Genomic DNA, 13,474 nt, shown 5'->3' on the forward strand with positions numbered 1-13,474 from the left:
ACCTGATTTGCTCTTCGTTATATTAATCAAAAGAGATTGGTCTACTCTTCGACCTATTCATCATGAGTTTGTGTTTACCTTTTTAATTAATTATTGTTAATTCATCCATTATCATAAATAAAAAGAAATTTAAATAAGAAATTAGCATCACGTAGCCATTATTCAAAAGCTTATTCATAACAAATTCGGAAGTTTTACATACATAATTCTTTTTGTTATTTCTGCTATATCAGTACAAATTCAATACTTGAATCATATATAATATTCATTTCCAAAGAGGGAAAAAAATATTTAAATCATTACACAAATAAATCAAAATAATAATAATAATAACAACAACAAATATATATATATAAGGCCATTATTATATACACTACACAAAGGCAAAGGCAAGTAAATTTTTTTCCCTTTTATTTGTACTAATATCATTGAATTCTGATCTTTTATTACGTTTCTTCAAGTAGATTTCTGTCTGTGTTGTTGTGGTTGTTGTCAGTCGCCATCGTCTTTTATTGTTCGCTAAGAGAATGGCGAAAATGACACCGATGACCATAAGGACACTTCTCTCTGGCGAGGACCATCCTACACATTTGTGTCTTGTAACGTGGGTGTCTCATGACCGGTCGGAGCTCTTCAGGTCCATGAGCAAATCGACAACGGTCGCCGTAAGGACAGCCGCCGGTTTCTTGCCATTTGTTGCAAAGCTCCGTCTTGGTCATACCTTGGTTGTACACCTCCCATTCTGTCGCCTCCACTTCTCTCTTTCTGCTCCCACCATCGCTCACTGGAGTCCTTGCCGGACGCTGCCATAATCAAATCTAACTTTACTTATAACTTTCCATGGTTTTTGAAATTTTAATTTTGGTTACTTATACCTATTTTGGTAATCATTTGTTGTTTTGTTTTTATATTTGAAAATTAAGTTTATTCACACTACTTACACCTCAAAACTACTTCTTTTTACCAAAATTAAAAATTTAATGTTTTATCAATAGATTTTTTTACCACTGATTTAAAAAATTAAGCCAAAATTTAAAACCTAAAAAAAGTAACTTCCAAAAATTTGTTTTTGTTTTTAGAATTTGACTAACAATTCAACCATTTTACTTAAAAATATAAATCATTCTAAAAAATAGGAAAAAAATAGATTTAATTTTTAAAAATAAAAAACAAAAAACAAAATGGTTACCAAAGGGTATCTTAATTACTTCATTCTCCTAACAAAACTAAGAGTTTTCAAATCTATTAGAAGCGTATGCATTAATCACCAGTTGAAATTTTAGATATATACCTATTAAGTGCTTTTTTTACAAAGCTTAAAGAATGTGTTTAGATACAGGTTTAAAAGAATACAGGTTGTAATTTCGAGCGGCAGCCCTTGGAATATTTTAAGTTTGAAATACTTATCTATTAATTTAAATATTTTAATAATTTTTCTTTTTTATAATAGAACTGATTAATATTAACCTTTTTATTGATATTTTTACATTGATACTATTATAAAATTGAGACACATCTAACCTTGAATTTAAATTGCTAGCTAGAATAATACTTATCTAAACTTCTTTCCAAATATATATATATATATATATATATATACACACACTAGATTAAATAATTTTAGAGCTAATTTGAAACTAAGAAGTGAGTGTCGAAAAAGTTGACTCAAGATGTATCAAATTGATTAGTACTTATGAGGGTTATAAAATCTTAAGACGAAAATAAAAATAATTGAAGAAAATGTCTATGAGCTCCACAACCACATAAGTGGGGGTGTTAAAAAAAACTTGATGAACCGAAAAAACCCAATCAATCCAATCCAATTCAACCGATTGAGTTGGAATGAGTTCAAATAAATAAAAATTTTATAGATTAGATTGGTTCATGGGTTCATTGAACCAATCCAAACTTATTATTAATTTTAAAAACTATGTTGTTTTTACTTAGGATAGGATTATTTTTACATATATTTATTTTTATTTTAGGGTAATTATTATAAATGGTAAAACTGTTGAAAATATTTTCAAAGATAGTAAAATGTCACTATCTATCAGTAATAGATCACGGTGGATTACAATAGATATCTATTACTAACACTGATAAAGGTTGGTAGACTGCGAAAAATGTCTATTGCGGTTGATAGTTACATTTTGCTATATTTGTAAATAAGTTGGCTCATTTTTTCTTTATTTGAAAATAGTCCTTTATTTTATTTTATTTCATTTTTTTGGTTAATTTATTATCCAACAACTCCTAAAAATAACTTTTTAATACTTTGGAAAGAAAAATTTTATAATATAAATTGAAATTGAGTTATTAAACCTAATTAAATATATGAAAATAATTAAATAAAACTTTTACTTATTTTTAAAACAAAAGTTTAAATAAATGATACGAGTAATCCAAACCAATTCAATTCAAATGTTTAATGGTTGGGTTGTATTGGATTCATTATTTAATAAGAATTATCTAGGCTGAAGAAATTTCCCACTCAAACAATTAGGTTAAGTCTAAAAAATGTTTCAACCCAGCTTAAACCACAGATACCCTTAAACATGATGACGAATCGACATTGAAATTAATATCATAAAAACCAACAAAACGTAAGAAAAAAGAACAACAAAATGTTACCGACATGAACATATAATATAAATAATAAACATTTTAATTTAAGTATAACATTTTTATTTATAATTTAATTTTTTTAAAAAATAAAATATTGTTTTTCAAAAATATCTTCGTCACTTTTGTAAAATTGGAACATGAACATTGACATTGTAGGGGGCATTTGGGGTAATGAATTGGTTATTATAGTCTTAGGTTATTATAGTTTTGGTTATAATAATTTGTGTTTGGGGTATAGATTATTATAGTTTGGGTTATAATAATATGTATTTGAAGTGTAAACTATTTTAGTTTGAGAATGAAATAATAAATAGTGTAACAAAGAACAAAAAAAAATGATAAATGTAAAATAGTAAAAATTAAAATAAATAAAATAATAAATATAAAATAGTAAAAACGATAGCAAATAATAAATATTTTAGCCATGAAGATTTTAAAATAGTGTTGATTGTAACTAATGGGACTATAGAATAATATTTGTATAGTATTAGAATAGTGTTGGTCCAAACATCCCTATCTTTTTTCCAAGTAATTCATTGTCCCAACAACGGAAAACAATTAATAAAATAATAATAATAAGAAGAAGAAGAAGCTGAGGAAGCCTACCGATTGGATGCTGACTGAAGCGGCGGCAGGAGAGCGGACGGAAATGCTCTTCGGAAGAGAGATCCGGCCGAGATTATTCCTTCCGTCGAACTGGTCATTGTATTTTCCAATCACACTCGTCGGACTGATTATATCATAACCAATTTCTTCCCCACTTTGGTCGCCTCCAATCAGAGACCGGAGATGGGAATTCGGAATTGAAATGAGATCGTCAACGACCGACTTCGACGAAATAACCTTAACGAGCTCGGCATTGGCCAACCGGAGCTGGGCATTCTCCCGCCGGAGATAATCAGCATCTTCAGCGACTTGATGGAGGCGGCGGAGGCAGAGATCGTGGCGGTGACGGAGGTGACGGTGTTGGAGTATGAGGCGGGCCTGAAAAAGGAGGTCGTCAGTGGTGGAAGTGGCGACGGTGGTGGAGTGGTGGTTGTGGTCGTCGTCGGCGGAGGAGGGGGAGGGAGTGAATGACAGAGAAGATGGAACAGAGGAGGATGATAATAATGGAGGGAAAATTGAATGATACATTGAAGCGAAATTTAGGCTGAAATCTTCCACTTCGGTTGTTGAAGATAGACTCAACGGCAATGGCGGACACATCTCTTCTTCCATTGCAACTCTCTTTCTTTCTTCTATTCACACTAAATTAATACCCAAAAATTATATTAATAATAAATCATTCCGTTCTTAATTTCAATCTGCTTTCTATAATTCTAAATTCAATTTAGTTCTTTTAACTTCAATTAGAATTTAAATTTTGAGTTCCAAATAAAAAAAAAATGTATATAACTTATTTATAAATATAACAAAAAAAAAAAAATATTAATATGATATTTTACTGTTTCTATAGTTTTATCATTTAAAATAATTACTCTTAAATTTTTTTATTTTAATAATATTGTACTTCCATTCAAAAGAAAATATTTGTCCTCTAATTTTAACTTAATAACTTTGGTTTTTATTATTTAATTAAATATGGTTAACCTCTTCTACTCACGTGAAAATCCTAATCAATTAACACTATTAGTAAAAGTACAAATATAGAAGAAATGGTAACAATAATGTAACCCCTAACCATTTGAATTTTTATTTTTAATTTTTAAAATTTAAGTTTAAAAATATTTTTTCACCTCTAAATTTTTTATTTTGTTATTTATTTTTATTGATATTTTCAAAAATCAAGTTAAATTTAAAAAAAAAAATAAAAAATTATTAATTTTTTTTTAAAAAAATAAAATTAATTTAAAAAAATCTAAAAACTAAAAATCAAATAATTATTAAACAATAAGACTTTAGAGGTTGAAATTTTCACGTTAACTAAAAAGAAAAATGTAATATATGATATTGACTAAATTTAAACTTTGAAAAAACAAGAAATTTTAACTATTCATAAATTATATGGAGAAATGAAATAAACAACTATTAAAAAATTCGCGTAATGGAAACAAAATATAGAATATGTCAATTAGTAAGATGGAATGACTCGATCTCCTTTTTTTGAAAATACATATTGAAAATTCATTAATTAAAAGAAAACTAAAAAAGAACTTTACTAACCCAGATCACCCATGTGAACTTCAATTAATTCATAACATGAATTTATTATATTATTTTTAAAAGAAACTATTAAAACACATAATCAAATTAATCAAACAAATCAAACTTAATATATAAATATAATAATGATAAATGCTTTTGAAAGGAAAAAAAAACACACAAATCATTTTGGCATCACAAAAACACCCTTCTTTCCGACGCATTACCCTCATAGAAACGTAAACAAAAAGGAAACAAAAATTAAAATAAATAAATAGAATTATACCCAAAGAACTTCTTCTTCTTCAAATTTCAATCCGCCATGAATTCTGAGTTCTGATATTTGAATCGCAAAGGAAGTTACATAAACCCTAACACAAGAAAGGCCATGTTTTATAGCTAAACCATGCACACGTGTGTATGTATATATATAAAAATATTTATGTATGTGTATATATATGTGTACATGAAGTTTCTTAAGGGGAAGTTGTTAGGGAAAAGGGATTTTTCTTTTTTTTTTTTTTTTATAATAAAATTTGGCGTGGCGTTGAAGCATGTGAGAAGTTGGAGAAGATGGGAGTTGTTAATAAGAAGATTGGTAATTTCAATGTATATAATATATATATATTGTTTTTTGGGGGGTTTTTTTTTTTTTGATTAAGTAAATGATTAATGATTGTGGTGTTGGTTTCAATATCTAAATCTATAATTGGGTTTATTAGGTTATAGATAGAAAAAGGGGGGTGTTGGATGCGTAGTGATAATCAATCATACAAATTAAAGTTGGGGAGAAACTATATGGTTTGCTTATTTGTCACAACTTTAACTAACTTGGATGGCCCTCATATGTTGGTGCATGTTCCTCCCACTCTAATATATATCCTTTTGATTTATAAAAACCAACCTCCACCTTTTTCCTAATTCCAATTTGATGTATATATTAGCACGCAACAAATTCATTTACCTATGTCAACTTGAATATAGTTCAACTGGTTAAAATATACTTCTTCGACTAAGATGACAAAGATTTCATCAATTCCCTACTCCATGTTGAACTAAGGTCATGTTTTTATTCTATGGAAAATGTAATAAATCATTGATAATTTAAAAAGTAGGCTCTATTTGATTACATATGTTGTTATTTACTTGTGTTTCATAATCATAATAAAATGTGGGGCCCACTTTCAAGTTTGTAATCGAAGAACGTAATCCAATTGAGGAGTAGAGGATGATTGGTTTGCAAAATTATGTGGGACCCATTAACTGATATCCTTACCCTTATCATTATGGTTACCGTTATTGTTACTGTTATTGATAGGATAAATAAGCATAAAGTGGGAGCAAACAGAATCATTAATCACTCTAATTACACTTAATTTGAGTTACAAAAACATGCTAAAAACAGTTTTACAAAAGGACAGTTTCATGAAAGCATACCTTTACAAAATCACTTCTCCTCTTTGCTAAATTCCACGAATTAGATCTCAAAAACTCTAGTAGACTACCAAGAGAGTCTTCTCTACTATCCCAACCTTGGATTGAATGGTGGAAAATCAAGATTGAGATAGATTGGATAAAGGATTGGAGAGAGTTTGAGAGTTTATAGTTTTCTACAGAAAATTTTCAAATTTCAGCATGCATGGTCTTCAAAAATCTAAATAATGAAGTATTTATCAAGTTTAAACATGTAAGTCCTCATACATTCAGCCAATTAACACCGCAGGGAGTGGGCAAGGTGTCAAAATGTGGAAAACTCCACTAAAACCCACTAAAACCCTTAATATGGGATTTTTCCACTCAAAACCAATTTCTCAAATTTTATTATATTTAATTTAAAATTAAATTAAATATAATTTGAAATTCAATTTTCCAAAAAAAAAAAAAAATTAATTTCTTAAAAAAATTAATTTTAATTTAATTCATTAAATAAAATTAATTAATTAATAATTTAATATCACATATTAATTAATAAAACACCTAATTTAAACATGAATCCTCATTCATGTAAATTATATTTAGATCAATATTTAAATATTTTAAACTCTCCAATTTACGTTTAATTTCAATAAATTAAAACATTTAATTATATCGAATATAATTATCCAAACCCTAAATTGAATTTAAACATTTCAAATTCAAATCCTGATTCCAAATTTGAACACTTCAAAATTGTTCAATTTTCTAATCCAAAGTGTAATATTTTACGAGCTAGTAGAGGGAGCTTATGGACCTACAGATCATGAGTCCAACGATTTGAGATTAATTGGCTAAACTCTTTGAACCAAATTAATCAATGGTTAACCACCGAAACATACCACTATAGCTCGATGGTTGCATTCTCCCCACTATAGTTATGTTTTTGTCCACTTGATTTGACCATAATTATTAAGTTGATCCTTCACAGGTCATTTATATTTACAGCTGGGTCAAAATTATCGTTTTACCCCTATAAATACATCTTGCTCCTTAAACTCCCACTGATCCTCTATTGAACAAATGATTTATAGTCCAACTAATAAACCACATTCCTCTCGGCCATGAGACAGTGGGGCCCCTTTGTTCAAGTCCAAGAATTAGTACTTAAGGGAATAAACTATCTGCTAACCCTAAAATGGGTAGGCGCAAGTTCCATCTTGCAAGACTATATCCCTAGCTATCTATCTGGTCTTATCCCCAAAATGGGAGGTTGTTGAGTAGTGTTTTTGAACTATTCTCACCTATGCAAATCAAAGGATAGTCCCGAATATACAGGAGTTCATAGTTAACTTAGGATTAAGATCAAGTTACTCTAGGTTATCAAATTGAAATAATTAGTTTTAATAGTAAATGGTTGTTAAAAAGAAAAAAGTGACTATTTCGTGGTTCGGTCTTATGCAAAACTCTTTTTGCATAGGATGCCCCAACTTGCATGTCTCCACATGAATGATTTCAGGATCACGTCGTTTGTATCAGTATACAAAGTAGGCCGCAACCATAGTGTTCCCAAAACAAGGTACCCAATCTCATCCATATACTTATAGACCTTTTTGGCTATATACTATAACTTGATCATCTTTTATGTCTCTATATAAAGTTTTAGTATTCATACTATAGCCATGGATTCATTTATTGGTTTTTTATTACATAATGAAATTTCAACAAAACTTTCATTGAATAAATGCTTCAACAATACTTTATTCATAAATAGAATATGTTTCCATGATTACGAACTGCGAGTTTTAGGACATTCCCAACAGTTACAACATGAGAATTATGAATCTGCCACCTTTATTGTTATCGTTAACGTTTGACCCTAAACAGTAATGATAATAATAAATGTGACAAATTCATAATTTTGAGTAAATGTGATAAAAAGTAATCTAATTACATTTGCAATTTTGGTCCATTACAATTGATCCATCATTGAAATTCCATTACGATTATACCAATTATCATTATGGATTGGTAAATGTGTCCTAAATATGTTGGGGTTGATGCCCTAAAGTCTTGTGTCCTGTAGTTTGTAAACAGTATATATGAACACCTGTGATTGTTAATATATTATATTTACTTCACCTCTTGTTGTTTTGCTCATTTACTTGTTTTATTTGCTTTACCACAAACCAATAAACATAAAATCCCTGATTATTTGTATGTGACTCAAGCATGTATGTGATGACATATAAGTGGATCATGTTTTGAATGATAACCAAAATGGGCTGTAGTATATGGATATAGGGGGGACACCTTATCCTGGTAATGCTATGGACGCGACCCGCTTTGTGGAATGGTCACAAGTGTTGTGACTTACCACAGATGGTTTGATTTTGATCATTCGTGTTGGGGACATGCGAGCGGGGGCGTCCTATACAAAGAGTTTGTATAAGACCTGACCACAAAGTTTTAATGTCTCGTTATATAACACCGTTCATGACAGAGACTTCACTTCACTAGGATGACCATAGGTAACATGACTTCAATCCTGAGTGAGTTGAAAACTCCTGCCATTGAGGGAGGTTCTTTTATTTGTATGGGTGCGACTGGCCAAGTCGCCGATTCAAACCTACCATTTTGGGGATATGTCTGATTTGGAAACTAGGAACTCAACTACACAAGATGAAATTTACTCATTCTTCGAGGTAGGGGTAAGTAGATAGATGACTCCCTTAAGGGTTGATTCCGGGGCTTGAATGATGTGGCGCCACACACCTTCTCTTGGCCCGAGAGGTGTTCACACATAGTTGGACTATGTTGTATTGTTCATTAGAGGAATCATTGGTACTTAAGGAGTGAGATGTAACTCCAGGGGCAAAATGGTAAATTGGCCTAGCTGTACTTATGAGCATTTGTGAAGGGTCATCGTACTCATGATTAGTTATATCCATTGGACACAGAAATATATCTGTGGTAAGAAGAGTTCAGCTGTTGGTCTTTAGTGGAATCACTAACAGTTAACGGATGATGAATCTCGAGGCTAAAGAGTTTAGTCAGCTATTCACGTACCATTGAAACTTCGAGTCATAGGTCCATTAGGTCATCTGGATAGCTTGGATAAAGTCGAGAACCAGTGTTTGGGTTAATTTGAAATGAAATTGATAAGGGGAAGTTCAATTATATATGATATAATTGGACTGGTTAATTATATATGATATAATTGGCTAAATGTATGAGATACATTATTTTGAAGGAAATTAGATATAAATATGATTTATATCAAGTAGAGAAAAAAAAATACTATAGTAGATATATGATATCAAACTATAGGATATAAATATAATATGATTATATTTATTAATTAAATTAATTGATTAATTATTTAATAATTAACCAATTAATTCATGTTTGAACGTGGGAACATGGGGCTACGAAGGTTAAGGTAACCGGCGGGTTAAAGTATGAAAATCGTTTTCATTTTGAGAATTAATTCGTTCGTGCATTTGATATCCCATGCCCAAAAAGAAACCGTGAAAGAGTAATCGCGGAAGCCTATACGATAGAATCTCATTCGTCTAAACGGTCGTCTAGTTCACGTGTTCCATAAACGATCGTATACCACTTTCCTAAACGATCATCTAGTTTTTCCTAAACGATCGTGTAGTTCTACTATACAATAAGCGTCTCCACTATACGATAGCAGAGTTCTTCTCGCGTGCGCTTATCGTCTACACGAAGTCTTTTCCTCCGTCCTCTACCAAACTCATCAGAGCCCACTCTTTGGGTTTTTGACACCGAGGATACTTGATTTCCCTTGTGGTGGTGTTGTCCCCACGATCTTGTTTGTGTACGTTCGGATCGTGCAGTAACAATAGATAGACCCACCGGGTGCTGGTAGATCGGTGGGAGTTTTTCGCTGCTGTGGATGTGAAGACCGTCTTCCTCTGGTATGAACCCCTTTCTCTATGTTTTATTGTATTCTGAGTATGCCGTTGATGAGTTTAATATGCATAACTGTTAGTATAGAATGTATATCATTTATGTTCCAATCACTGGGAAATTAACTCTTAGTTTGAGATCCTTCAAAAAATAACCAACATAACTAATTTCTAAATATATATCGACCCAATGTGTTATTTCACCCAACTAAACCACCAAACAAAGCCAATCTTTATGTATGCATATACGGTATAATACGTCATGGACAACATTGACCCATGTTGGCCATGTATTATTTAACAATGCTTTTTCTTTCGTAACTTAAAATTTATGGGTGAATTGGAATAATGCTTAGTGAATAATTATAAAGTACTTATTAACTCCATAAAGGCCGATAATTTGATCTTTTTCCACTACTACAATGATTGGAACGAAAGAAAATTAGAAACATTTGTTGGACCCTTGGCTTAGTTTTTCAAAATTGCCTAGCTAATAAAGCATTGTCTAAATTCCCTTTCCTCGAGGAAGAGGGTAAGGGTGTGAGATGTTTGAGTCAAAACTCAAAGTGGCTTGTTCGACAATGCTTTTTAAGGTTGTCCCTCGATTATTTTTAAAATAGCTTAGATAACAAAGTTGATCTTCTCCCACAATAATAAATAAATAAATTGATAAAGTTGTGGTGGCTTGCCTTAGACATGAAAGTTCTGGTAGTCGTCCTATCTCATCTTGTCCTTTGAGATGATCTATAGTTTGTCTTTCGACATGTTTTACGAGTTGTCCCATGCATTATCCTTTCCCTATTGGATTTTTTTTTTTTTTGTTTTTGTTGTTTATTCTTAAGGATTTTTTCTTTATCTGAGCTTGGCAAATTATGGTATGGGACTGATTCTGTGCATATTGTTGTGTTGTTTTCCCAAATATGGAGAAAGCCCACAAATACAGCCCATTACATGGGCATTAGCAAAAGTAGGTTATTTTAAAATAACCTTGTAGCTGCTAACTTTTGTGAAAAGCACGCAAACTGAGAGAATTCAAAAGAAACGACAAGAGAAAAGTTTGGAGAAAGCTTCATCCAATCAGTGTTTTCAGGTATTTGGGGATCAATCGTACGTAGTTTAATCAAATTTTGGTAGCATATCCTTGATACGAGAGTCTTCAATCTCGATGGTGAAGATTTTGTTTAGAGCTATTTGCAGTCAAATTCCAATGAAAAGTTGTTTGCCATTTATAGTGAGATCTTTCTAATTTCTTCTTGTTTATTCTTGTTTGTTGTCGAGATTGTGAACCTTGATATATATATATATATATATATATATATATATATATATATATATATTGTGTATGCTTCTAGTTGTGACTAGAGAGAACTTATTTGCACTACAAGAAATAACAATTACGATAGCTAATGAAAAAGACTATAAAAGACCTTTTATAGCATTTTTTAAAGATTCTGACAACCCATGTTATTAAAAGTCTGAAATTTTGTATAGCCTTTGGTAAAGCTATAATGGATGATAATATGGAGTATGAAGATATAGCATATATATATGGCTACGAAAAAATTCGATAGCATTAGTCATTAAAATTATCTTTAACATATAATAGCTTGCTCTCAATGTTATCTTTAATATATAATAATCTTTTCTTAATGTTTTCTTTGACATATGATAACCTTTTTTTAAACTATTGTATCATATATCTTTTTGTAAAGGAAGGCTATTATATCATATATATATATATAGTTTAAACTTATGTTATACCAAACAACATCGAACTTATACCCATTTACATTACAAGCATTTGTATTTAGCTAAATAGACACATGAAATATTTCATAATGTATGCATTAAATACAACTTCCTTTTATTATTGAAATTTAGTGATCAATTCACATTAGAAACTAAAACTAATATCCATTAATACAAGAAATACATCAAATGTAATTTGCAACTATATAACGGTCTTAAAATACCAAATTTATCAAGTGTTAAGAATTATAGCATCATGGAATTGAGCTTTTATTTTTTTATCTTTTTGCAATTGAATGTATCATTTCATCCACCTACATAAAAAAACGAGTTAACATCAATTTGGCTCCTGAAACCAACATAGATAATAAGCTTTTCCTCCATATCCCAAAAAGCCACAAACAACTTATAGTAGTCATAACAACCTTTGTTAGAACTCAACAAGTATAAATCACTACCAAAGTTCTATATACCCAAAATATGCAACAAAAATTTTGATGACAAAAGATCAAGTAGCGTTTTTCACTAATAATCAAGGAAATTTGATATAATGAAAAGTAATCAAGAAGTTCATATCTTTTGTCTTTATAACGGCCTAAATATCCTTTCAATCGTGGATATCCACTATCAACAAGATAATATTTACTTATAAAATGATAGATAAAAGTTTTTATAAATCAAAACTTAATATTAAAATTTTCAAAGTAAATCTAAGTAAAAACAGGGTTACGACAGAAGTTGGATAAGAATAAAATTTAATATTCTTTTTCCCTCAAATTCAGTTTGTTGGAGCAACTCAAAATATTTATCTTGGATGACCCAAGTGGAACTTGCTACCCACCAAAACACTTCCAATTCTTACCATAAACCTCTTTCAATCCTTACCTTTTAGCCAATTTAGAATGATGTCCCCTACTAATGGGCTTTCCTTTGATGTTTCAAGAATGGCCCAAGTTAAACTTGATCCAAATTAAAAGTTGAGAAAATTGTGATGCATATGAGGCCACGTAGCATTAATCAGAAAGCACGTTAATGAGCTGAGAAGTGATTCAGAAATCAGATTTTCATTCTGTCTTCTCAATTATGTCTTGAAACCCTTTGTTCCTCTCTTTCTATCTATGTGTTCTTTAATTATTTTTCAGATAGCTTACGAAAACCTGAAGATGTTTTGCATGTAGGAGAAGATGAAGAAGGAAATGAAGGGAAAATGGATTTATAGTGGTTTGGCTTTAAAGCCTACATCCACTGTGAAGAGAGAACAAATTTCTTCAGAAATCTTCAAGGAACAACAGAAAAAAAGCTAAATACATCAACTCTCTTTTAATTCATATACAATCTTAGCTCTTGATTTGATTTATGGAGCTTTATATATAGATGTGAGCATGTAGTTAGTTACAAATCTGTTAATTTTTTAGCAGCTTACATAGAGCCTTCACATTATTATTTAGCTTCCGTCTTCAACAATTTCCACCTTAAAAGTTTCTGTAAGAGTTGATTTGCTCCCTTCTTACGATTGTTATCCTTTTTAAGATACAATAAAGCCTATGAGCTCCAAACATTTCAAGAGCTTGAGCTGAGATGTTGGCTTCGTCAGAATGTCAGCAGCA

General features: G+C 30.6%; 1 protein-coding gene across 1 annotated transcript; it reads right to left on the reverse strand.

Moving 5' to 3' along the window:
* Positions 1-160: 160 nt before the first annotated feature.
* LOC120076409 (Zinc finger C-x8-C-x5-C-x3-H type family protein) lies at positions 161-5,189 on the reverse strand. Its single transcript, XM_039030227.2, has 3 exons — positions 5,054-5,189; positions 3,232-3,872; positions 161-803 (listed from the first exon to the last, which is right to left on the reverse strand). Exons 2-3 carry the CDS (start codon positions 3,841-3,843, stop codon positions 510-512), a joined length of 906 nt encoding a protein of 301 aa, XP_038886155.1. The 5' UTR covers positions 3,844-3,872; positions 5,054-5,189; the 3' UTR covers positions 161-509.
* Positions 5,190-13,474: the final 8,285 nt, after the last annotated feature.

The sequence above is a fragment of the Benincasa hispida genome, chromosome 4 (genome assembly GCF_027475165.1).
Source record: "Benincasa hispida cultivar pf3 chromosome 4, pf3_genome.v1.1, whole genome shotgun sequence".
NCBI classification, from domain to species: domain Eukaryota; kingdom Viridiplantae; phylum Streptophyta; class Magnoliopsida; order Cucurbitales; family Cucurbitaceae; genus Benincasa; species Benincasa hispida.